This window comes from Doryrhamphus excisus, chromosome 22, assembly GCF_030265055.1.
Source record: "Doryrhamphus excisus isolate RoL2022-K1 chromosome 22, RoL_Dexc_1.0, whole genome shotgun sequence".
NCBI lineage: Eukaryota > Metazoa > Chordata > Actinopteri > Syngnathiformes > Syngnathidae > Doryrhamphus > Doryrhamphus excisus.
In genome coordinates, this window is record NC_080487.1 from 10,730,843 (window position 1) to 10,757,958 (window position 27,116).

At 36.1% G+C, this 27,116-nt stretch overlaps 3 protein-coding genes across 11 annotated transcripts in view; 2 read left to right on the top strand and 1 right to left on the bottom strand.

Moving 5' to 3' along the window:
* LOC131109833 (protocadherin-15-like) overlaps nucleotides 1-22,775 on the top strand; it is a 192,350-nt gene extending 169,575 nt beyond the window's left edge. The window contains exons 39-45 of the mRNA XM_058062221.1: nucleotides 4,806-4,827; nucleotides 5,063-5,101; nucleotides 5,211-5,284; nucleotides 10,681-10,810; nucleotides 15,807-17,534; nucleotides 18,116-18,196; nucleotides 22,379-22,775. Coding sequence (XP_057918204.1) covers nucleotides 4,806-4,827; nucleotides 5,063-5,101; nucleotides 5,211-5,284; nucleotides 10,681-10,810; nucleotides 15,807-16,505 — 964 coding nt within the window. The 3' untranslated portion in view covers nucleotides 16,506-17,534; nucleotides 18,116-18,196; nucleotides 22,379-22,775. The remainder of the gene's footprint in view (nucleotides 1-4,805; nucleotides 4,828-5,062; nucleotides 5,102-5,210; nucleotides 5,285-10,680; nucleotides 10,811-15,806; nucleotides 17,535-18,115; nucleotides 18,197-22,378) is intronic.
* LOC131109832 (uncharacterized) lies at nucleotides 11,804-13,759 on the top strand. The gene has a single exon (XM_058062220.1). It carries the CDS (start codon nucleotides 12,297-12,299, stop codon nucleotides 13,254-13,256), a length of 960 nt encoding a protein of 319 aa, XP_057918203.1. The 5' UTR covers nucleotides 11,804-12,296; the 3' UTR covers nucleotides 13,257-13,759.
* The window catches only part of plce1 (phospholipase C, epsilon 1), a 94,180-nt gene continuing 87,110 nt past the window's right edge, over nucleotides 20,047-27,116 (bottom strand). For all 9 annotated transcript variants that reach the window (XM_058062215.1, XM_058062214.1, XM_058062213.1 and 6 more), the window contains 4 exons: nucleotides 26,076-26,252; nucleotides 25,784-25,996; nucleotides 24,042-24,260; nucleotides 20,047-22,792 (listed from right to left, as the gene is read on the bottom strand). In XM_058062215.1, the coding sequence (XP_057918198.1) occupies nucleotides 24,093-24,260; nucleotides 25,784-25,996; nucleotides 26,076-26,252 (558 nt within the window). In that variant the 3' untranslated portion in view covers nucleotides 20,047-22,792; nucleotides 24,042-24,092. The remainder of the gene's footprint in view (nucleotides 22,793-24,041; nucleotides 24,261-25,783; nucleotides 25,997-26,075; nucleotides 26,253-27,116) is intronic.

The window sequence follows — 27,116 nt, forward strand, 5'->3', positions numbered from 1 at the left end:
ATCCTCCTTCAACTCCACCGCCGCCGCCGCCCCCGTTCGCACCTCCGCCGGTGCCACCTTCGTCACCCCCACCTCCTCCCATCCATCCGTCGTCCCCTCCACCTCTGCCTCTGTTGTCTTATCACCCCAACAACCGTCCTCCTCTACCGCCGCCTCCCCCTCCGCCGCCTCTACCTCCTCCTCTCTCCCCCTCTCTCCTGAGACCATCCACCTTTGTGCTCCCCTCGCTTTCCGAGGTACCAGCCCTGCGACCGGTGTCACTTCGGCGTCCGCCGCCTCCGCCCTTATCTACAGAACCGGAACCTCCACGCAGGGAGCTTAAAGGCATCCTAAAAAACATCCAGAACATCGCAGAAATCGAGAAATCTGTCGCCAACATGTTCAGCCAGATCGATCAAAAACAAAACCCGCTCAAGAAGGTGATGAAGAACCGTGCGTCTTCAGACGCCGTGGAGTCCCTCGACTCGGTGGAAGTTTCAGCCAGTGCAGAAGTCATACGAAGCGGAGAAGGAGGTGAAGATAAAGTAGAAGAAAAGCCTTTACCTCCACAGATTCAACCCAACGCAGGCATGAACTCTCTGGTGGAAGAGCTGGAAAAACGATTCCCGTCCCAGTCCACCATTCTCTAGCGCAGGGGTCTCAAACTCACGGGCCGCAGGCCAAATGCGGCCCGCGGGACGCTTGTTTGAGGCCCCCCGCCTTGATATGAAAGTTTAATTGAATTTCTTTCATTTGTTTTTTTGATTTGCTTATTTATTTTTCCATCTTATTTTGTGTCAAAAAATAAAAATTAACATGAAATGTTTAGTTAATAATTTAATAATAAATAAAAATTAATTTGTTCATTTGTTTGATTTGTTTTTTGATTTTCTTATTCTTCCATCGTATTCTGTGTCCAAAAATGAAAATTAACATGAAACGTTTATTTAATAATTTAATAATAAATAAAAATTAATTTGTTCATTTGTTTCATTTGTTTTTTGATTTTCTTATTTTTCCATCTTATTTTTTGTCAAAAAATAAAAATTAACATGAAACATTTATTTAATAATTTAATAATAAATAAAAATTGACTTGTTTTATTTGTTTCATTTGTTGTTTGATTTGCTTATTTATTTTTCCATCTTATTCTGTGTCGAAAAATGAAAATTAACATGAAATGTTTATTTAATAATTTAATAATAAATAAAAATTAATTTGTTTCATTTGTTTTTTGATTTTCTTATTTTTCTATCTTATTTTTTGTCGAAAAATAAAAATTAACATAATATAATAATAATTAAAAATTTATTTGGTTCATTTGTTTCATTTGTTTTTTGATTTGCTTATTTATTTTTCCATCTTATTTTGTGTCGAAAAATAAAAATTAACATGAAACATTTATTTAATTATTTAATAATAAATAAAAATTAATTTGTTCATTTGTTTTTTGATTTTCTTATTTTTCTATCTTATTTTTTGTCAAAAAATAAAAATTAACATAATATAATAATGAATAAAAAAATTTTTGGTTCATTTGTTTCATTTGTTTTTTTTGATTTGCTTGTTTATGTTTCCATGTTATTTTGTGTCAAAAAATATTATGAAAATATATAATTAACATTAAACATTTATTCAATAATTTAATAATAAATAAAAGTTAATGTATAATAATTTATAAAATATATAATAATTTATAATAATTTCATGTTTTATCTGAGCTTTTCCAAAGAACCAAAGCACTGAAAAAGTGAAGGGTATAGCAGAAGACTATTATATTATATATATATAATATTTATTAATATTTTTATTATATATTTTTTCTGTTTTTAATATATATATATAATTTTTTTTCAGGTAAATTGAGTTTGAGACCCCTGCTCTAGCGTCTACACGTGACTTTTGTGCCACAAAATAACAAACCAAACTCATCAAAGTTGTTGACTTGTTCTAAAAGAAAGGAAGGAGCCATGAGTGGGTGGTGTAAAAGATCACAGCACGCAGAACTAAACCGAGCTCCGTCGTTATGCCGCCATAATTACATCTAACAGCGGGGAGTTCACATTAAAGCCGTGGGAATAATATCAAGGAAGTCTTTTTGTGTGTTTGTTAATTCAATGAAACCTGGAATCGGCGGTGGAATTATCACAGAGTTTCTAAAACGGCTACAAAGTGTATCTGTGGACAGTCAACAGTTTTTATTATGCTCATATTTTCTTTCATGTTTTTCTACTAATAGATACAAAATGTTTTTGTAGTTACATTCAGATCACATCTCTATGTAGACAACGTCCAAAAGACTCACTTTCTATGTGCATCCAACATGGCTGACACTTGTTCCAGACAATGGTTGTGGTGCCGATTATGGGTGTTGGCTAATTAATGCTAAGTCCCAAAGATGTTTTATTTAATAGTAGCCATGTTTTTTTTAACCAATGTTGCTTAAATTTTACACACATGTGCTTGTAACTCTACTTAAGATGCTTACCAAATTTTATGGGGATTCGCCAAACACTCTTAAGTTAAAGTGGTTTTTAAGTGGAAGAAATTTGGAGTAAATCGGTCTTAGGAAATTTAACAACAGTGCCGACATTTTGTGTATTCATTCATTTTCTACTGTTTATCCGGGTATGCTGGAGCCTATCCCAGCTGTTTTCAGGAGAGAGGCGGGGTACACCCTGGACTGGTGGCCAGCCAGCCAATCACAGGGCACATATAGACAAACAACCATTCACACTCACATTCATACCTATGGACAATTTGGAGTCGCTAATTAACCTAGCATGTTTTTGGAATGTGGGAGGAAACCGGAGAAAACACACACATGCAAACTCCACACGTCCGAGACGTCCGAGGGTGGAATTGAACTCGGGTCTCCTAGCTGTGAGACCTGCACGCTAACCACTCGACCACCGTGCAGCCCATTTTTAAACCATTCATTAATTTTCTACCTCTTATCCTTCTGAGGGTCCCGGGTATGCTGGAGCTTATCCCAGCTGTTTTCAGGAGAGAAGCGGGGTACACCCTGGACTGGTCGCTAGCCAGCCAATCACAGGGCACATATAGACAAACAACCATTCACACTCACATTCATACCTATGGACAATTTGGAGTCGCTAATTAACCTAGCATGTTTTTTTGGAATGTGGGAAAACACACACATGCAAACTCCACACAGAGACGTCCGAGGGTGGAATTGAACTCGGGTCTCCTAGCTGTGAGACCTTTACGCTAACCACTCGTCCACCGTGCAGAAAAATAATAACTCAAGCAACACATTTCTAATTTGTTCACATGGTGCTTTTCCAAAAATGCTAACAAGGTTATTTATTTACTTTTTATGTCTGCATGTTGTAGTTCTTGTTTTGTCATCTTTAATAAAATAATGTAATGTAACCTTTCAATACAAATATTTCTTATATACTGTATATGTGTATTATTTCATGTTTACATGGTTCTAATAATGTAAAAAAACATATTTCGGAGGTAGTAAACAGGTTTTTTTGTGCTTTTACTTTGAAAATATTCAATTTGTAAATTAGGTCATGCTTTTTTGTGTTTGTTTTTTTTTTTTTGTGTCCATGTTAAATCGGTTCATAACTTCATAAATTGTCAGCGTTAAAATGTAGGTGCAGGAAAGAAAAAAATAGTGAGTGAAAGCCTATGTTGTCTTAAAAAAAAAAACTAATAATGTTTTCTGTGTTGCGTTTTTCACTCTGACACACACACACACACACACACACACACACACACAGCAAGATGAGGTGGAGAGGATATAAAAGAGTCAATCATGTCAGGCGTGTGTGTTGACAGAATACGGATTGTCTGCAGGGTTTTTGTCTCCAGAGGACCTAATAATGTGTCTGTCAGAGCAATGTGGGCACAGGGATAGACTTATCTTTGGACACACACACACACACACACACATCGAGGTTGTGTACACACATTTACACTCGCTGACGCTGAAAAGGAGGTTGTTTTTTGTTTGAACCCAGAGGATGACCTGCAAAGCACCTTTTAAAGCAGCCATTCATCTGTTTATCATGCCTCGGTGTGCCCAATCACAGCCTTTATTTCTCCTCCAATCCACAATCCGCTCACATTCTCATTCAAGCATCTTCCATCTTGCTTTTCGCACCTTTATTTCAATAGATAATAAACCGTATTAGCTAAGCCGTTTTGGTTTCTGACAACACGCGGCGTCTTCCTGTAGCTCTGACGCACACACACACAAGTTGGCACGTAGTGTTGTTATGTAGCGTAAATGCTACAATTAGCACCTCTCTTCGACTAACAATAGGGTATTTTATAGTTGCCGGGTTTGTGGTCTACAATACAAACATGGTCGGATCAAAAAAAAACATTGGCATTAACATTTTTGACTGTTGGCAACGTTTTTATTAACTCCTCAAGTACATCAAGGGTAGGAAACCTACGGCCGGGGGGGCGAGATGGGGCTCTTTTCAGCATTTGATAGTAAAAATGTGCTTTAAAATGTTTCTACTATGGTTTATTTTATTTATTTATTTATTTATTTATTTTTTTTATATTTTTATTTTTATTTTTATTTTTATTTTTATTTTTATTTTTATTTTTATTTTTATTTTTATTTTTATTTTTATTTTTATTTTTATTTTTATTTTTTATTTTTTAGTTTTTTTATTCTACTGTTGTTTATAACGACATCACCAATGCTATTAATGCTGTGTAGTTATCTCTTGTGGTCCAATATTATTATTATTATAATTACTGTTATGGTTATTATTAATGTTGCACTTACAGTGAAGTTGTCCTTGTCCTCTTTGCCCCCCCCCATCGTTTCGAAGGCGTAGGTATGGACAACATGAGGTAGGTGTCGGCTTGCCGTCCCGCCGCCATCGCATGGGTGTGTTTTTTGCCGCATGCTCGTCTCTTGTTTTTCTGCTTGTTATTATATTTTACAATCATACGCACATATATTTATACATTTTTGGTACCAAATTTTTTTGGCTAAAAGTCATTATGAGCTATGAATGTAATATATTTTAGGACAGGGTGCCTTATTGTCTTCCATTTCTGCTGTATTTCTTTCTTTTTTTGGAAGACTCAACAACTCCTCCGACCTTCTGTCCTTAGACCTGAGGTACTCGACTGTGTCTTTTCTGACCTTTCAAACATGCCTGCTCGTTTTTCTTGTTCCGTATTGTGTTTTGATGTTATGCTAATATTAGCTGGGTTGATCTATCCAACAGGAGTTATCCATGGAATCGGGCATCGACCCTGGTCAGGACTACTACACACAGGATTACTACAACTATGATCATGGGTCAGTATTCTTGATTTCTGTGCTTGTGTGGTGTCCCTCTGGGTTATGTTCTAAGTCCCTTCATATTCTCACCGTGCATGATTTCCTTAACATTATTTAAGTATGTTGTGTTTTATTCCTGTAATTATGATTAATGTCTACATCACCAAATATATTTGTTGAATCGCATTGTTTATTCACTGTATCGAATCACAACAAATCGTTGTTTTTAAGCTACATCGTTATTGAGTCGGTTCTTAACTCGTGTAGCTAGATGCCTATCAAATCGTGACAACAGAGATTTTTATGTAACTACCATTTATTATTGATTTAAAAAAATGACTATTTGCGATTCATTGCAATTAATTATGATAAAATGCAATTTATTGTGATTAAATAGCTTAATTGAATGATATCCCTAGTAATAATTCAATATGTGTTTGTAGTTTTTTATTGTTTCTAATAATATAAATGTTATACTACAAATGATAGAATTTGATAAATGGTGTTACATTTGTGTTAATTAATGGGAGAAAATAAAAAAATAGATTAATTGCAATTAATTATGATAAAATACAATTTATTTAGCTTAATTGAATGACATCCCTAGTAATAATTCAATATGTTTTTGTATTTTGTTTCTAATAATATAAATGTTATACAACAAATCATAGAATTTAATAAATGATGTTAAATTTGTGTTAAGGGCGGCACAGTGGTCTAGGGGTTAGCGCGCAGACCTCACAGCTAGGAGACCAGGGTTCAATCCCACCCTCGGGCATCTCTGTGTGGAGTTTGCATGTTCTCCCCGTGCATGCGTGGGTTTTCTCCGGGTACTCCGGTTTCCTCCCACATTCCAAAAACATGCTAGGTTAATTAGCGACTCCAAATTGTCCATAGGTATGAATGTGAGTGTGAATGGTTGTTTGTCTATATGTGCCCTGTGATTGGCTGGGCACCAGTCCAGGGTGTACCCCGCCTTACGCCCGAAGACAGCTGGGATAGGCTCCAGCACCCCCGCAACCCTCGTGAGGAAAAGCAGTAGAAAATGAATGAATGAAATTTGTGTTAATTTATGGGAGGAAATAAAAATAGATTAATTCCAATTAATTATGATAAAATACAATTTATTGTGATTAAATAGCTTAATTGACATACCTAGTAATAATTCAATATGTTTTTGTATTTTTTATTGTTTCTAATAATATGAATGTTATACAACTAATCATAGAATTTAATAAATGGTGTTACATTTGTGTTAATTTATGGGAGAAAATAAAAATAGATTAATTGCAATTAATTGCAATTAATTATGATAAAATACAATTTATTTAGCTTAATTGAATGACATCCCTAGTAATAATTCAATATGTTTTTGTATATTGTTTCTAATAGTATAAATGTTATACTACAAATCATAGAATTTAATAAATGGTGTTACATTTGTGTTAATTTATGGGAGAAAATAAAAAATAGATTAATTGGAATGAATTATGATAAAATGCAATTTATTGTGATTAAATTGCTTAATTGACATCCCTAGTAATAATTCAATATGTTTTTGTATTTTTTATTGTTTCTAATAATATGAATGTTATACAACAAATCATAGAATTTAATAAATGGTGTTACATTTGTGTTAATTTATGGGAGGAAAAAGAAATAGATTAATTGCAATTAATTGTTTTTTATTATTTCTAATAATATAAATGTTATACAACAAATCATAGAATTTAATAAATTTTGTTACATTTGTGTTATTTATGGGAGAAAATAAAAAATAGATTAATTGCAGTTAATTATGATAAAATACAATTTATTGTGATTAAATAGCTTAATTGACATCGCTAGTAATACTTCAATATTTTTTTGTATTTTTTTTATTGTTTCTAATAATATAAATGTTATACTACAAATGATAGAATTTAATAATTGGTATTACATTTGTGTTAATTTATAGGAGAAAATAAAAATAGATTATTTTAAAAAATGCATCTGTAGAAATTACATCCTTTTCTTTATGAAATGTGAACATTTGGAAATATCCACAATTTTTTTTAACAAATATATAGAATTTTATTGGTCCTGACAACTTTGCCACAACTTTCTGCTTTGTCGATAAGTCCTCTGAACATAACCGAGTGCCCCCCCACCCCCATGGTTGTATTTTGACCCTTCTCTGATCTCATTTCCACTTCTCGGCCTCTGTGGTTCTGTAAATTTCACTGTACTTTCCGTCCTCCTTTCACTACCCTCCATGTTTTGAACTATCGGAAAGCAATATTGTTTATACGGTGACTGTGTGTGTGTGCGCACGTGTGTAGTGTAACGTAAAAAAAGAAAAAAAAAAACTCCTTGGTGGTCTGATATTGGAGAAGCAAGACATAAAAAAATGGCGGTGCATTAAAAGACAAAAGAACATGTTCGATCAAAGCTTTCATGAAGGAGACAATGACCGATTTCCTTCTTGTTATTCTGCACCCACGTTGCCTGCTCATGCGTCGTATAGGAATTGTGTTGGAATTACAATTATATTTTTACACAGCCTCCCACGTAAAATACACAATGTGCACACAACTCTCATCATTATTTCTCCACTTTCCCGCACACATGCAGCAAATTGTGTCTACGTAGCGTAGCGACGCCGCTAACCGGGCATCCTGCCATGGAAAGTACACAATAGGCCAGGTGCTGTCGGCTTGGCGCAAAAATGATTTTAGACTCATAAGTGGGGAATCAGACTTTGCGACCCTAAGGGATTTACGGTATATCTAATCGCCTTGTCGGCGGTTGCTTGTTTGCGTTTTTGTTCAAGACTTGATAACAAAGACAAAAGTAGTTACTCACTTTGCATGTTAAGCATTAGGTTTAAAGCTGTAACTCCTAGTGTGTGACTGCCCCCTAGTGGTGATTACATTTAAGACTATAGTGGGTAAATAGTGGGATAAAATTATTCCTCCTATTTTTTTATTGCTAGCATGCCATTAGGAAACAAACACATTTGATCATAGTGACAAAAAACATCAGGATTTTAATCCAAATTTACATATACACTATTCCAAACATAAGTAGTAATAATTAACATATATTTATAAATGAGTTAATATGAGCAAGCTAACAATGCACATCATTGGGATACAACTATTTAGACTATGAAAACCTCTAACAACGTTGCATGTTTTTGATATACATACTGTGATCATGTACACTAATGCTAACATGTAATAGTTGCAGTTTCTTGCCGTATTTTTATGATTTAAAACACGAATTTCTTTCCTCGGGCGCTTCAATACACATACTATACTACAACAACACCCGCATAGATTTTTTCATTATTATTATTATTATTATTATTATTATTATTATTATTATTATTATTATTATTATTATTATTATTATTATTATTATTATTATTATTATTATTATTATTATTATTATTATTATTATTATCATTATTATTATTATTATTATTATTATTATTATTATTATTATTATTATTATTATTATTGCTGTTGTTGTTGTTGTTGTTGTTGTTGTTGTTGTTGTTGTTGTTGTTATTATTATTATTATTGTAGCAGCTAACATGAAAAACTATATTCATCTGGTGGACTAACACGACACATATTAACACTACAATAATAATAATAATAATAATAATAATAGGGCGGCACGGTGGTCTAGGGGTTAGCGCGCAGACCTCACAGCTCGGAGACCAGGGTTCAATCCCACCCTCGGGCATCTCTGTGTGGAGTTTGCATGTTCTCCCCGTGCATGCGTGGGTTTTCTCCGGGTACTCCGGTTTCCTCCCACATTCCAAAAACATGCTAGGTTAATTAGCCACTCCAAATTGTCCATAGGTATGAACGTGAGTGTGAATGGTTGTTTGTCTATATGTGCCCTGTGATTGGCTGGCGACCAGTCTAGGGTGTACCCCGCCTTACGCCCGAAGACAGCTGGGATAGGCTCCAGCACCCCCCGCGACCCTCGTGAGGAAAAGCGGTAGAAAATGAATGGATGATGAATAATAATAATAATAATAATAATAATAATAATAATAATAATAATAATAATAATAATAATAATAATTACTATAATTAAAAATAACCACATATTAATATAATAATAATAGTAATAATAATAATAATTACTATAACTAAAAATAACCACATATTAATATAATAATAATAATAATAATAATAATAATAATAATAATAATAATAATAATAATAATAATAATAATAATAATAATAATAATAATTCATTCATTTTCTACCTATATAATAATAATATAATATAATAATATAATAATAATACTATTACTATTATATTATGATAATACTATTACTATTATTATTATTATTATTATTATTATTATTATTATTATTATTATTATTATTATTATTATTATTATTATTATTATTATTATTATTATTATTATTATTATTATTATTAATGTAATAATAAAAAATAATACAAATTATTATTATTAATAATTATTGTTGTTATTATTGTAGCAGCTAACATGAAAAACTATATTTATCTGGTGGACTAACACGACACGTCGCTGCCTGCTAGTCTCAACAATTATTATTATTATTATTATTATTATTATTATTATTATTATTATTATTATTATTATTATTATTATTTAGGCTTGGTTAATATACAAGTCAGGTATGTAAATGGGAAAAAATTTGCGTGCTTTTGCGTCAAAATAGGTATTTCCGTTGCTATCTAGCTTATATGTCGGATGCACAGGAAAGTGAAAGAAATATGTGCTCATGTTTGGCAAAACGATTGTGAATGATGGGCAAAATTCATATTAAATATGACATTTTTTTTTTAATGGGACATGTTTCGATGTGAGGATCAAATGTGTTGCTTTTTGCGTCGATTTACTATTGTACGCTAATTTAACGAAGAGAAGACAAACGAACACAAACAAACAAAATGGCTTGAAAAAAAGGACTCAAAGGGTTGATGTTTGAACTTTACTCTGACAGGCACCACATATAGGCTGTCCATGTTGATAGCTGCAGGGTGGGTTTGTGTGGGGGGGGGCGTGGGGGTCCATCGAGGTGAAACGTGAAATGATGGGGTTTTGGCTTTCATAAGGAGGCTGTGCTCATGGAAGTAGAGCAAAACTTTAAAAAAATCAATTCTAATAGTTTTTTTTTATATAAACAAAATGCCTGCTGGCTAGAAAATACTCCTTTTGTAATTAAAATGGTGTTTCTCACACACCGGTGCTTTATGTGACTCCAGATAATCTTTTTTTTTTTTTTGTTAAGTCCATTTCTCTAGTCTTCACCATCGATTGGTCTTCGCGGCAACAAAAGGCCTCGACGACATTGTGACAACAAAAACGAGACTTCTTTCCGACTCGTATTGATGCTTTGTGTCCATCTCATCTACAGATATGACCTTCCTCAGTACGGCAGTCGCAGGAAGTTGATCTCACCCTCCGGCCTCTACGATGAATATGGAGAGGTTGTTGTCGACGATGACGGCAGCTACTACTATAGCCCGCAGGAGTCCGACGGCGAGGTGAGCTACGGGAAACTACAGCTTCATTATTTGCATTCAGTCAGCTTCAACGTCATGACCCCGTGTACACGCTTCTGCACCATTGAACATGTCATTTGGATCACTAATTGGAGCACATAATAATTGTACACACACACACCAAATAATAATAATAACACCAAAGCAAAATGCAAAATCAATAATAATAATAATAATAATAATAATAATGATGATGATGATGATGATGATAATAATAATAATGACAATAATAATAATACTAATGATAATACTAATAATACGACTACTACTACTACTACTACTACTACTACTACTACTACTACTACTACTACTACTACTAATAATAATAATAATAATAATAATAATAATAATAATAATAATAATAATAATAATAATGATAATAATGGTAATAATGATTATGACAATAATAATAATAATAATAATAATAATAATAATAATAATAATGATAATGACAATAATAATATAATAATAATAATAATAACGACAATAATAATAATAATAATAATAACGACAATAATAATAATAATAATAATAATGATAATAATAATGACAATAATAATAATAATAATGACAATAATAATAATTAAAATAATAATAATAAGGGTCATAATGATGATAATAACAATGATAATGACAATAATAATAATAATGATAATAATAATAATGATAATGATGGTAATGACAATAATAATAATGACAATAATAATAATAATAATAATGACAATAATAATAATGATAATGATGATAATGACAATGATGATAATGACAATAATAATTATAATGATGATAATAATAATAATAATAATAATAATAATAATAATAATAATAATAATAATAATAATAATAATATAATAATAATAATAATAATAATAATAATAATGATAATGACAATAATAATAATAATAATAATAATAACAACAACAACAACAACAACTTCATCATCATCATAGGTCTAGTGGTTAGCGCGCAGACCTCACAGCTAGGAGACCAGGGTTCAATTCCACCCTCTGCCATCTCTGTGTGGAGTTTGCATGTTCTCCCCGTGCATGCGTGGGTTTTCTCCGGGTACTCCGGTTTCCTCCCACATTCCAAAAACATGCTAGGTTAATTGGCGACTCCAAATTGTCCATAGGTATGAATGTGAGTGTGAATGGTTGTTTGTCTAATGTGCCCTGTGATTGGCTGGCTGGCCACCAGTCCAGGGTGTACCCCGCCTCTTGCCCGAAGACAGCTGGGATAGGCTCCAGCACCCCCTGCGACCCTTGTGAGGAAAAGCGGTATAAAATGAATGAATGAATAATAATAATATTAATAACTACACCATAATAATTACCAAACACACTACAGAACTGTTTTTTTTCCTGTGCTAAAATATTTCTTCTGGATGTTGGGTATGATGCCTCCATGACAATAGGTGAGAAGACACATTCAAGGAGGCGCATTGCCGCCGCACCCTGCCAACCGCCGGATGCGTCCCCCATCTCACCACATCCCCCCGAAAAGTGATAAACCACAGCCGCCCAACGGTGTGGCACCAGTGGCGACGGAACAAAACTCAAAACCTACCGGTTTGGGCGCTGTAGCCAAGTTGAAGGCTTTCATGAGTGCGATGCTGCCCTCTGCTGATAGAACCCCCGGCCGGCCCCCGGCCATCCACCCACCTTGGAATAAAGCCCGAATCGAACCATCAGAAGATGCTGGAAAGGTTTTAGACAGAGACGTAGCGAGGCAGGAAGAAACCAAAAGATGGAGGACTCGAGGAGAAATGGAAACCAACCTTGTTAGAACCAACATGATGAGGAACGGTTTGGTCTCCAACGGAGGTCCACATATGGACAGGAATATTTTGCAGGGGGTGCCACTGAAACAAAAGCCGAACAGGACCTACGGAGTCATCCCCCTCGCCGGGATGCACCAGGGCCCCGCCAGGTTGGGCGGCCAAGTGTGGGGCGATAGAGAAGTCGGTCGGAAAATGTATGGTTCTATAGGAGATATGAGTATTTCTGCTTTAGTGTCAGGAAGACATGGATTGGGGCGGCAATTCCGAGGAGACGGCGGCTCCTCACAGGGATGCCGAACGAAATTCCACGAGCGGCACTATTCGGAAAGTCGAGATTCTGACTCCACTATTCCCAGCTCGTCCAGCATGTCCACAGAACGTGAGGAGACTGAATCGGACACGGAAACCCCGTCGATGAGCCAGGATGGGTCTGTTTCTGGGAGGGAGTCTGCATCGGAGAGCGATGATGTTTGGGAAAGATGTAGACGGACTTCCAAGAGACACGGAAAAGGCAAAGATTCCAAGACTAAAACATATCACGACAAAAACAAGGGCTCGCCACCGCAGACTGACGACTTGTCCCCCATTGTGGAGGACACTGACGAGGATAATTGTCACATGACCGAACAGGATGAGGAAGACGTTTGAGGCCTCAGTCCACCTCCACCATCTTGTCCGTGGAGATGTAGATCTTTCCCAATAAGTAAGACTTTGGGTGTGGTGTTTCTTGATGGGTTCTTTGCCCGTCTTAAACCGCGTTTCCACCAAGAACCCTGATCTTGCTTGTGTTTTTTTCTACCATTGGAACCGATGCTTGGTGGAATCGAACCTTTGCTTTCAGAAGCTTCTCTTTCCTTCTTGGCTAGTTTTTTCCGTTTCCTGTGTTGTGTGCTGTGTGTGGGATATATTCATGAAAAACTATGCTTTTTATGAATAATCCTAGTCATTCAACAATTACGATATTGAGCCCAATATAAGACTTTTGTAATAAGTATGAAACAAGCATGTCGTCTTATATTCGGGATCTTTCTTACTATGTTATACCAGTTTGCATATTTGAGATATACTACTGTATAGTTTTTCCTAATATAAAAATGATCTGAAATTTTGGGTCATGCAAACCAAAATGTGGCTCCAAATACAGTCTAGGTTCGTCTTATATTCAGGATCCTTCTTACTATGTTATTCCAGTTTGCATATTTGAGTTATATTACTGTATAGTTTTTCCCAATATAAAAATGATCTGAAATTTTGGGTCATGCAAACCAAAATGTGGCTCCAAATACAGGATCGTCTTATATGCGGGATCTTTCTTACTATGTTATACCAGTTTGCATATTTGAGATGTATTACTGTATAGTGATAGTATTTCTTCCCAATATAAGAATTATCTGAAATTTTGGGTCATACAAACCAAAATGTGGCTCCAAATACAGTCTAGGTTCGTCTTATATTCGGGATCTTGCTTACTATGGTATACCAGTTTGTATATTTGAGATATATTACTGTATAGTGATAGTAATTCTTCCCAATATAAAAATGATCTGAAATTTTGGGTCATGCAAACCAAAATGTGGCTCCAAATGCAGTCTGGGTTCGTCTTATATTCGGGATCTTTCTTACTATGTTATACCAGTTTGCATATTTGAGATATATTACTGTACAGTGATAGTAGTTCTTCCCAATATAAAATTATCTGAAATTTTGGATCACGCAAACCAAAATGTGGCTCCAAATACAGTCTAGGTTCGTCTTATATTCGGGATCTTTCTTACTATGGTATACCAGTTTGCATATTTGAGATATATTACTGTATAGTGATAGTATTTCTTCCCAATATAAAAATGATCTGAAATATTGGGTCATGCAAACCAAAATGTGGCTCCAAATACAGTCTAGGTTCGTCTTATATTCGGTATCCTTCTTACTATGGTATACCAGTTTGTATATTTGAGATATATTACTGTATAGTGATAGTAATTCTTCCCAATATAAAAATGATGTGAAATTTTGGGTCATGCAAACCAAAATGTGGCTCCAAATACAGTCTAGGATCGTCTTATATGCGGGATCTTTCTTACTATGTTATTTCAGTTTGCATATTTGAGATATATTACTGTATAGTGATAGTAGTTTTTCCCAATATAAAAATTATCTGAAATTTTGGGTCATGCAAACCAAAATGTGGCTCCAAATACAGTCTAGGTTCGTCTTATATTCGGGATCTTTCTTACTATGTTATACCAGTTTGCATATTTCAGATATATTACTGTATAGTGATAGTATTTCTTCCCAATATAAGAATTATCTGAAATTTTGGGTCATACAAACCAAAATGTGGCTCCAAATGCAGTCTAGGTTCGTCTTATATTTGGGATCTTTCTTACTATGGTATACCAGTTTGTATATTTGAGATATATTACTGTATAGTGATAGTAATTCTTCCCAATATAAAATTATCTGAAATTTTGGGTCATGCAAACCAAAATACAGCTCCAAATACAGTCTTGGATCGTCTTATATTCGGGATCTTTCTTACTATGTTATACCAGTTTGCATATTTGAGATATATTACTGTATAGTGATAGTAGTTCTTCCCAATATAAAAATGATCTGAAATTTTGGGTCACGCAAACCAAAATGTGGCTCCAAATACAGTCTAGGTTCGTCTTATATTCGGGATGCTTCTTACTATGTTATACCAGTTTGCATATTTGAGATATATTACTGTATAGTGATAGTAGTTCTTCCTAGTATAAAAATGATCTGAAATTTTGGGTCATGAAAATCAAAATACGGCTCCAAATACAGTCTTGGATCGTCTTATATTCGGGATCTTTCTTATTATGTTTTACCAGTTTCCATATTTGAGATATATTACTGTATAGTGATAGTAGTTCTTCCCAATATAAAATTATCTGAAATTTTGGGTCACGCAAACCAAAATGTGGCTCCAAATACAGTCTAGGTTCGTCTTATATTCAGGATCTTTCTTACTATATTATACCACTTTGCATATTTGAGATATATTACTGTAGAGTCATAGTAGTTCTTCCCAATATAAATATGATCTGAAATTTTGGGTCACGCAAACCAAAATGTGGCTCCAAATACAGTCTGGGTTCGTCTTATATTTGGGTTAATACGTAAATGCTAGTACTGCTTCTTGTCTTGATTTGTCTTCTCTTTTTTTTCCAGCACGGCGGCCGCAAGCGTCGCATCAAGCTGGTATTGGACCGCGAGTACGAGACCAGCTCCACGGGTGACGACAGCGTTCCAGAACCCCAACGCGGCCGCTCCACCGCCTCCACACTTAACAACCACACCAACGTCAACGGCGGCCTCTATGTGGCCCAGAACGGCTCCATCATCCGCACTCGGCGAACCGCCGCCCCAAACAACAAGCCCCCGTCACCGGTCTTCAGCACACGGTTGGCAAAGCACTTTAAAAAACTGGACAAAATGGCAGCCACGTTGGAGGAGAAAATACCCCTAAACAGCCCTAGAACTGTACCGGAGGGCGGAGCCAAAACCCTGCACACCTTCAAGAGCCCCCCGACGCCGTCGTTCAATAACTCTGACATCCACAAGACGGTCAACGTCTTTGATACTCGACAATCCAACATGTCCGCCGACATCAACACGGATGTCCATGAGCAGCCGCCGGATGCTAACTCAGAGAACAACGGCGAGCCGCACACGGGGACCGCCGAGGTGAGGCAGGAACTGGGAGACGGCGAAATAGAGTCCAGGGTGGACGGCAGTAACAGCGATACCGACGAAGGCCTGGTCATGAGGGATCTTCCCCAGTGTCCCATTGAGAGGACACAAGAGGAGCAGGAGGAGCTTTGGATGGGACCCTGGAACAACCTCCACATCCCCATGACCAAACTATGACTCTCCGGTCCCAGTTTGACTCATCAGCATGTCATCAATCAGTCCTCAGATGAACAAAAATGACCCTTTAAGCAAGTGGCGTGTCTGCAAAAACACACCAAAACCGAAAATAAGTCCGGTCGTCTTGCATTTAAACATGCAGGAACACTTTTTTGCCTCCAAATTGGCCCGTCTTTGTAATGGTTTCTGGCAAACCTTACCTAAAAATAAAATATTTCATCCACCAATAACTTTTTGATATGCAAATGTTGTCCTCTTTTCTTCCGATGCTCCAAAGGTAAGACAACATTTATTTTATATCTTTGTGGTAAGTAAGCTAAACAGACACTTTACTAGCCTGGCTCTGAATTAATGTAAACATTATTATTTTAATAAATAACAAAAATAAGCTCATTTATGTTTTAAAATGTCTTACATGTATACTATGTATACAATAACAGTAACAAATTGATTTTATTAATTACATTTTGTTGTTGTTTTGGTTTGTTGCGTAATATGCGCATGCGCATCATCATGGCAGGCAACAGCTCTCTGTTATGACGACAAATGGCGGCACAGTGTAGCTCCCCACAGAGTCACATTGACTATGTCGCCTTTTTATAACTTTATTCTGAGCTGAACACTTCAAAAGCGGTGCAATTTAAACGCAATTTATGTATTTCGACTCGAAAACAGTCGCGTCCCTAATTACGTCACTTCCTTTGTAAACAGCTCTCGAGATGCTTTCACGGACATGCCGACCATCACAACAACGTCCTTACTATGAGTGAATGTGTTGGTCTAAATCAGGGGTCACCCACACGGTATCGCTTGTTCTAAAAATACATCAGTCCAAATAGCACCACTTACATGCGTTCCCTGCTAGTTGAAATGACATTATATTTTTAAAAAATACGTGTGATTAAACGCAACTCCCATTTACGACACTAAAACGCACCAGGAATACACCTGAATGCAACCAGGGCAGCCGCACAGGTGACAGAGATGTCGTAACATTTGGTGTTCAACTAACAGCGTGTGCTTATCAACGTGAGTAACCTGGTTATTTGTCATTCCTTCAATGTTAGACGCTGTTTGCATTGTTTAATGTCGGAGTGTGTTGTGTTGGGATTCAGCCGTAAAGCTGGTCGCTAACTGCTGAGCTAAGTTAGCTTCGTTAGCATTGCCATCAATTGATATCGCTAGCATGCTATTTCAGTGTGTTTAGCGTTGTGTTGCTGTGCATTTGTGTTTATGTTGCTAACTGCTGGCTTTATAAGCAAAGCAGTAGCTTTATGATTAGTTGAATATCATTATTGATTCATAATAAAATAATAGTTGAATTGGCTATTTCGGAGGTGTGTATCAAACTGGTAGCCCTTCGCGTTAATCGGTACCCAAAAGTAACTATGGTTTCAAAAAGAAAACAAACAGAAATGCTAATAAAAAACAATAAGTGTACATTCTTGTGACTCACTTTGTAACCCTTAATGCTAAGTATATTTTACTACATCCCAGACAATGCACTCAAAACGTGAATTCATCTTAAATGACGTGGTGCTATTGAACGCAACTCCTCATTACTCATAATAACACAGTCCAAGCCTGATTCATATAATCTGCTTTTAAAGGAACCATCCATCCATTTTCTACGCCTCGTATCCTCACTTGGGTCACGTGGGTATGTTGGAGCCTATCCCAGCAGACATCAGGTGAGAATTAAATAATGTTACTGTTAATAGGTGAATAGATTTTCAGACATGTGTGCCATCTCTTAACTTGATTTAAACTGTCAGTTAATTTTGCATTGTTAATAGAAATATACCGTAATTTCTGGACTATACGTCACACTTTTTTTCAATGGACACCTTTTGTGTTCATGTTTATTTTTAGTGTAGCTGAATAAGCATTGTGTTAGCATATCTTACATCTATTCAGCCTGTTCTCTATTCTTTTATTGTTAGAACTTGCCTTCTAAGATGACGTAATGTCTGTTTTGGTCAAGTAGTTCTGACTTATACTCCAGTGCGACTTATGTATGTTTTTTTTCTACCTAATTATGCATTTTTGGCCTTGTGCGACTTATACTCCAGTGCAACTTATGTATTTTTTTTGTATCTGATTATGCATTTTTGGCCTTGTGTGACTTATGTATGTTTTTTCTGCGTAATTATGATTTTTTTGGCCTTGTGCAACTTATACTCCAGTGCGACTTATGTATGTTTTTTCTACCTGATTATGCATTTTTGGCCTCGTGCGACTTTTACGCCAGTGCGACTTATGTATGTTTTTTCTACCTGATTATACATTTTTGGCCTTGTGCGACTTATACTCCAGTGCGACTTATGTATGTTTTTTCTACTTCATTATGCATTTTTGGCCTTGTGCGACTTATACTCCGGAGCGACTTATGTATGTTTTTTCTAACTAATTATGCATTTTTGGCCTTGTGCGACATACTCCAGTGCGACTTATGTATGTTTTTTCGAACTAATTATGCATTTTTGGCCTTGTGCGACTTATACTCCAGTGCGACTTATGTATGTTTTTTTTACCTAATTATGCATTTTTGGCCTTGTGCGACTTAGGATTTGTTGTACCTAATTATGCATTTTTGACCTTATGCGACTTATACTGCAGTGCGACTTATGTATGTTTTGTCTACCTGCTTATGCATTTTTGGCCTTGTGCGACTTATGTTTTTTCCACCTAATTATGCATTTTTGGTTTTGTGTGACTTATACTCCAGTGCAACTTATGTATGTTTTTTTCCACCAAATTATGCATTTTTGACCTTGTGCGACTTATACTTCAGTGTGACTTATGTATTTTTTTTTTCCTACCTAATTATGCATTTTTCGCCTTGTGCGACATACTCCAGTGCGACTTATGTATGTTTTTTCTACCTAATTATGCGTTTTTGGCCTTGTGCGACTTATAGTCCAGTGGGACTTATGTATGTTTTTTCTACCAAATTATCAATTTTTGGCCTTGTGCGACTTATACTCCAGTGCGACTTATGTATGTTTTTTCTACCTGATTATGCATTTTTGGCCTTGTGCGACTTATACTCCAGTGCGACTTATGTATGTTTTGTCTACCTGCATATGCATTTTTGGCCTTGTGCGACTTATACTCCAGTGCGAGTTATGTATGTTTTTTCTACCTAATTATGCATTTTTGGCCTTGTGCGACCTATGTATGTTTTTATTTCCACCTAATTATGCATTTTTGGCCTTGTGCGACCTATGTATGTTTTTATTTCCACCTAATTATTCATTTTTGGCCTTGTGTGACTTATAGTCCAGAAAATACGGTATATACATAATCCTGCCCAATAATTAATCTTTGGTAGAAATGGGCATAATTCAGACATACTGCGACGTGGTGATAATCATGATTAATTAATTTGAAAACCATGATTAATCTGATTAAAAATTTGGCTAATTCGACAACAAAATATATGATTTATTTTTATGGAAATATTTGGTAATCGCCATGGCAACAAGCATGTACTGTAGGTATGTGGTAGACCAGCTGAAATACAAACATCCAGACACAATTCATATTTAGTGTTTTTATTCCGCTATGCAACACATCCACAGTTATCGTCCGTCGGCTGAAAAATTCAAGTAAGAAGACAACACAAACAAAAGTGTCAGTGGATATAATTGGGACTGTTTCAAATAGCCTCGGAATTCTCAAAGCAACAATAACATAGTTTTACACAAGGATTCAAACGTCCTCTGAAAAGTAAATCATCTTCTTTCTCAACATATATACAGAATATAGCTCGATATTGAAATAAATTACAAACAAGAAATCCAATCTAGAACAGTTAAGACGCCAACCAGGGCTTTAAACGTTCCAATAAATAACAACCAAATGCACCGTCGGTATTTTTAAGATCCTAAACACATTATCACCACAATTAAGAGCTGATCCCTTACCACCAATTCAATGTCCTCTTTGTATTACGAGTAATACGCAGTCGGTTATTACATTATTATTTTTTTAATGCTCCAATTCCGACAATAAATCGATCACTTGAACATGATCTAATCTTGAAAACAAAACCTCTTTACCCAAAACAACAGTTGTCCTCCCAATAAAGCTGATTTAAATGCACTTCCTGTCGGAAAATGGAATGTGAGCTAATGTCATATTTAGTGTTAATGATCTACAGGAGCATAGCATCTTGCTTAGAAATGCCAAAAAGTTGTAAATGCGTCATAAAAACCTAATGAGGAAGCTAATCATGTGTGTCTAAAGCAGATGCGGCGCCATTCAAATCCAATCTTCTAGGAATCAACCAGGCTGAAGTCTAAAGAAATAAACAGGATGATGTTTCACCGCGCGGCTTCTGTAAGCTTTCAAAACATTAACATTAACAGCTGTGGCTGTAGGCAACCTCCTGATTGTAGGATGAAACTGTTACACTTGCCGCTTTGTTTACAATGAGGTCATCTGTGCTATTCATGCTGGCTATTACAGCATTGGTTGTGTTGCTGCTGTGTTGTGCCATATACTAAACATAATAACATAAAAACTAAGTGATATTTTTGCCAAAAACAACATTGTCCTACTCTAAATTTCTGATACCGATATATGCGTAAAATGACATATCTCCTGTGGTGGAACCAACACAAACAGTATATGTTGTATACAGCATTTTTTAAAATATTGTTTTTCTTGATCAGGAAAAAAAAAAATCAGATAACGATATCAACCGATATCACATTTTATGATGATATCAGGCCGATTATTATCAGACATCCTGTGTAAAAAAAAAAAGCGACTTTTTCCTTTCAACTTTCTCATGCGCTCCAAATTATTATTCCAGCTTCAAAAAAAGCTTTAAAAAATCCGATATCAACCGATATCACATTTTATGATGATATCAGGCTGATTGTTATCAGACATCCCGTGTCAAAAAAAGTCACTTTTTCGTTTCAACTTTCTCATGCACTCCGAATTATTATTTAAGCTTCAAAAAAGCTTCAAAAAATCTGATATCAACCGATATCACATTTTATGATGATGTCAGGCCGATAATTATCGGACATCCCTAGTAAAAAAATTAAAATAAAAAATAAAAAGTCACTTTTTCCTTTCAACTTTCTCATGTGCTCCAAATTATTATTTAAGCTTCAAAAAAACTTCAAAAAAATCCGATATCAACCGATATCATATTTTATGATGATATCAGGCCAATAATTATCGGACATCCCTAGTAAAAAAAAAAAAAATTAAAAGTCACTTTTTCCTTTCAACTTTCTCATGCGCTCCAAATTATTATATAAGCTTCAAAAAATCTGATATCAACCGATATGACATTTTATGATGATATCAGGCCGATAATTATCGGACATCACCAGTAAAAATATATTTAAAAAAGTAACTTTTTCCTTTCAACTTTCTCATGCACTCCAAATTATTATTGAAGCTTCAAAAAAGCTTCAAAAAATTGATATCACATTTTATGATGATATCAGGTCGATAATTTTCAGACATCCCTAGTTAAAAAAAAATCAAAAACATGTCACTTTTTCCTTTCAATTTTCTCATGCGCTCCAAATTATTATTTAAGCTTCAAAAAAGCCATTTGATAAATAACCTTAATAACAATCCTCTAGTGTTTATGTAAATATGTTTTTAGATCATCCAATGACATTCAAGCCTCTTCAAAGACAAATAAAATACATAAAATGTGCAAAATACAGTTAGAAGAGCATCAGGCTGCATTTCAATGAAGGAATTTAGCCCGAAAATAAACCTTCTTCTACGTCTGGCTTATATTGCTATTACTCAGCTAGTCTGCTAGTCACAAGACACAGTTGAGGGCAAATAAACGTGTTATGTTTATGATCCATAACAGGCTTTTTTTTTTCCAGAGTTTGTGCCTAAATGTTCGTCTTACAGGACCACCGAACACTAAACAGAAAGTCTACAAGCCAGCTTGTCTTTCTTGGTTCCATCTTTCCATCTTATCGACACGTTGGACCAGCGAGGCGGAGTCAGAGGCGGAGCCAGAGGCGGAGCCACACACACACACCGGTGAGCAATCAAGAAAGGGTCGGAAACGTATCCGGCGAGGTTTAACGCCAAACTCCTCTCTGGTCATTTGTGTATCTTCCAGTTCCTGAGGAGGTGAAGCTTCCACGTCAGAGGACTGACTGGGGGCAAGGGGATGTCGGCGGGTCGATGCTGCCCTCTAGTGGAGAAAGAAGAGACGTGCAGGAGACGTCCCGCCCCGGCTTTGCTCTCTGCCATCCACGCCTTCAGCCCCGTGGCAGCCGACAGGTACCCTGAACACATCACAGCGACCGCTCAGACTTAACACATTGTTGACACATTACATAAAACATCAGAATACTTTTATTAATTCATAATAAATTTATTAATTCGGCACGGCGGACGAGTGGTTAGCGCGCAGGCCTCACAGCGTGGACACCCGAGTTCAATTCCACCCTCTGTGTGGAGTTTGCATCCGATTTCCTCCCACATTCCAAAAACATGCTAGCTTAATTAGCGACTCCAAATTGTCCGTAGGTATGAATGTGAGTGTGAATGGTTGTTTGTCTATATGTGCCCTGTGATTGGCTGGCCACCAGTCCAGGGTGTACCCCGCCTCTCGCCCGAAGACAGCTGGGATAGGCTCCAGCTCCCCCCGCGACCCTCGTGAGGATAAGCGGTAGAAAATGAATGTTTAAGTTTAGCACGGTGGTTGAGTGGTTAGCGCGCAGGCCTCACAGCTAGGAGACCCGAGTTCAATTCCACCCTCGGCCATCTCTGTGTGGAGTTTGCATGTTCTCCCCGTGCATGTGTGGGTTTTCTCCGGGTATTCCGGTTTCCTCCCACATTCCAAAAACATGCTAGGTTAATTAGCGACTCCAAATTGTCCATAGGTATGAATGTGAGTGTGAATGGTTGTTTGACTATATGTGCCCTGTGATTGGCTGGCTGGCGACCAGTCCAGGGTGTACGCCGCCTTCCTGCCCGAAGACAGCTGGGATAGGCTCCAGCACCCCCGTGACCCTCATGAGGATAAATGGTAGAAAATGAATGAATGAATAGTTTGATCTGGGGCTGCACGGTGGGCGAGTGGTTAGCGCGTGGCCACGAAGTTTGGAGACCCGAGTTTGATTCCGCATCTCTGTGGCGTTTGCATGTTCTCCCCAGTTTTCTGCGGGTACTCCGGTTTCCTCCCACATTCCAAAAACATGCTAGGTTAATTAGCGACTCCAAATTGTCCATAGGTATGAATGTGAGTGTGAATGGTTGTTTGTCTATATGTGCCCTGTGATTGGCTGGCTGGCAACCAGTCCAGGGTGTACCCCGACTCTCGCCCGAAGACAGCTGGGATAGGCTCCAGCACCCCCGCGACCCTCATAAGGAAAAAGCGTTAAAAAATGAATGAATGTTTATTATGTTTGTTAGCATTGTGTCAATTTTCCGAGCCCACTCCATGCGTGTGTTTCCTTTCCCTACGTTACGTCACTAGCATGTTATTATTATTATTATTATTATTATTATTATTATTATTTGAAAACAAACCTGCGTTGCACGCTCTCTCTCTCGTCATGCACAGACATCACACCCGGGGGCTCACTCGTGCAGTTCAGTGAGAGCCAGGCAGCATGCAGCTCTCTCCTCCTTACTGTGGGCGGCACCGTCCACCACGCCCACGCCCGTCGTCAGGCTACGACTGCGGCTGGTCAGCTTCTTCAGCTCGCTGGCGAAGGACATCATCTTCTTCTTGTCCTCACGCACCACCTGCAGCCATGACGGTAGAGCGACATCATGATGTCTTTGACTAACACAGGTAAGGGACCGCACCCTTAGCATCATGCTACCGTATGTACGTTTATGTTTACACAACACCACCATTTTTTCCACTTATTTATTTACAAAAAAAGGCAATGTTACCCAAAACTGAAAAATAATGTATATTTCAAAATGATGCAAAAAGATCTGTTTTTAGGGACCTCAATCTGCAGAAATGGAGGTTGGTGCAAATAATTTCGGGTACTTCCTGCCTCCTCCATCTGCATAAAAAGTGTTGGGAACACACTGTAGGACTAAACCCTTAGGAGCAAGTCATTTCATGCAAAAAAAAAATTCATAACACTTAAATATGTTGGTTTTTACTACAGAGAAATTTAACTCTTCGAAAACTTTTGACTTGAACTTATGTATGATTATTTTTCTATAGCATAGCTTATGTAATATTAGAAAAACCACCTGTGTAAACCCCAATAAATAAATAGAATTATAGTACTACAAAATAAAGTGAATTTATTTAATTTGGAAAAAAACTATACATACCAAAAAATACAAACAAAATAAATATACGAAAAATAATAAGTAATTAAAAAAAATAAAATAAAATATTAAAAAAATAATTTTAAATAAAAAATTGTAACAATAAATAATATAAAATAAAATAATATTCTCTAAGCCTAATTGAAAACAAGTAAAATTAAAAAACATAAAATAAAAATAAAATAAGTTCCAGCTTATGTGTAACCCTAAGCTGTATACAAAATAAAATGGAATTTGGAAAAAAAAAACTATACATACCAAAAAATACAAACTAAATAAATATACAAAAAATAATAATTAATAAAAACAATAATATTAAAATAATTGAAAAATAATTAAATACATTTAACAATAAATAATATACAATAAAATAATATTTGACCCTAACGTCTCTAACCCAATTGAAAACAAGTAAAATTAAAAAACATAAAATAAAAATAAAATAAGTTCCAGCTTATGTGTAACCCTAAGCTGTATACAAAATAAAATGGAATTTGAAAAAAAACTATACATACCAAAAAATACAAAAAAATAAATATACAAAATAATAATTAATAATAATAAAATAATTAAAAAAATTAACAATAAATAAAATAAAATCAAATAATATTTGACCCTAACTTCTGTAACCTTAATTGAAAACAAGTAAAATTAAAAAACAAAAAATAAAAATAAAATAAGCTCCAGCTTATGTGTAACCCTAAGCTGTATTGAAAATGGATGAAAGGATGTATGGAGGTGGTAATTTGACATTTAATATCAAATTAAGCCGAAATCTGATTGGTCCAAACACTTCCTGTCTGTAAAAAAAAACAACTATCCACAAAGCAGGCTTAAAAAAATATATATGACAACTTTATTCATCAGCAACGCAGACATTGACCCATTGTTTAAAATTGTGTAAACAGAGTCCAGTAAGTTAGTACTAGTACTAGTACTACATGTTATTAAGAGTACTAATGAAGCCACGCTACCTGTTCCTTCAATTTGAGAATGAACTTTCCCGCCCCCCTCCAGCGACTCTGAGCGTGGTAGACGCACTCCTGATCCAGAAGGACTCGCTGCACGGGCTTGGCGGCAGATGACTTCTTGGAGGGGACGTCCTTGGTCACTTCCTCCATCAGGACGTAGTCGCTGGAGTTGGGATTGGAGAGGATGCTGTAGGAGTACTTGGCCTTGGCGAGAGTCTGGTGACAAGACGAGGAGTACGAGAAAGAGGAGGTGAGTGTTGAGAACATTCCAGAACATTTCAACATGTCTTCTAACCTGTTGTATGATGTCCTGTGCTGAGCTGTAGCGAGGAGCCTTGATGACCGTGTGAGGCTGCTCAGGAGACACTTCATGGACCTGGACAAAGAACATGTCCTCCTCTGATGCTCCTCCTCCGACGATGTCTGTCACCTCCTCTTCACCCTCCACCACCGTGTTGTTCTCGTTTAAATTCTGCAAGCACAGAGATGGCCTTTCACAATTGGGCAGAAAATCCTATTCACCTTATGGGGCTGAGTGCGATTCCGTTCTCCTCGCGAGTAAACGTAATAACTGTATAAGTGTAAAAAAAATAATTAAAATGTCCCAAAAAAATGTATTAAACATTTCTTTTTCTGTTTCAAAATGTTGAAGGTGCTTAGACCTGACATGTATGTATACATGCACACTTACATGCATACATACAGAGCCCCCGAAGCACCCAAAAAATGGCATAAAATGCAAGTGTTTGAAAGTGGTGATTTTTGACAAAAATCATATTTTTTTTGACCAGGAAAAGTGCATAAGAAGTTGAAAAAAAAAGACATGATTTTTGGCAAAAATCATATCTTTTTTTTGACCAGGAAAAGTGCATAAGAAGTAAGTTGAAAAAAAAAAGACATGATTTTTGGATCCTTCTGGGGCCCCTTTTGAGTGTCTGTGAGGTTTTCCCGTTTTTTTTTTTTTTTTTTTTTACAAGAAATGTAACATGTTTTCCCTGTTTTTTTTTTTTTACCAGAAAAGTGCATTAGAAGCATGTTGAAAAAAACTGACGTTACGTTTTTTGTCAAAAATTGACACCCGAAAATTTGGGCATTTTATGCCAGTTTTGGTTGCCCCTGGGCCCCTGGTGAGTGTGTGTGAGGTTTCCCTTGTTTTTTCTTGTTTTTTTTTTTAACCAGAAAAATGCATTAGAAAAAAGTTGAAAAACTGAAATAAACGACATACTAACCCCTTACGTTTTTTTTCAAAAAATAATTTTCAACACCCAAAAAATTTGGCATTTTATGCCATTTTTGGGTGCTCCTGGGTCCCCTGTTGAGTGTGTGTGTGAGGTTT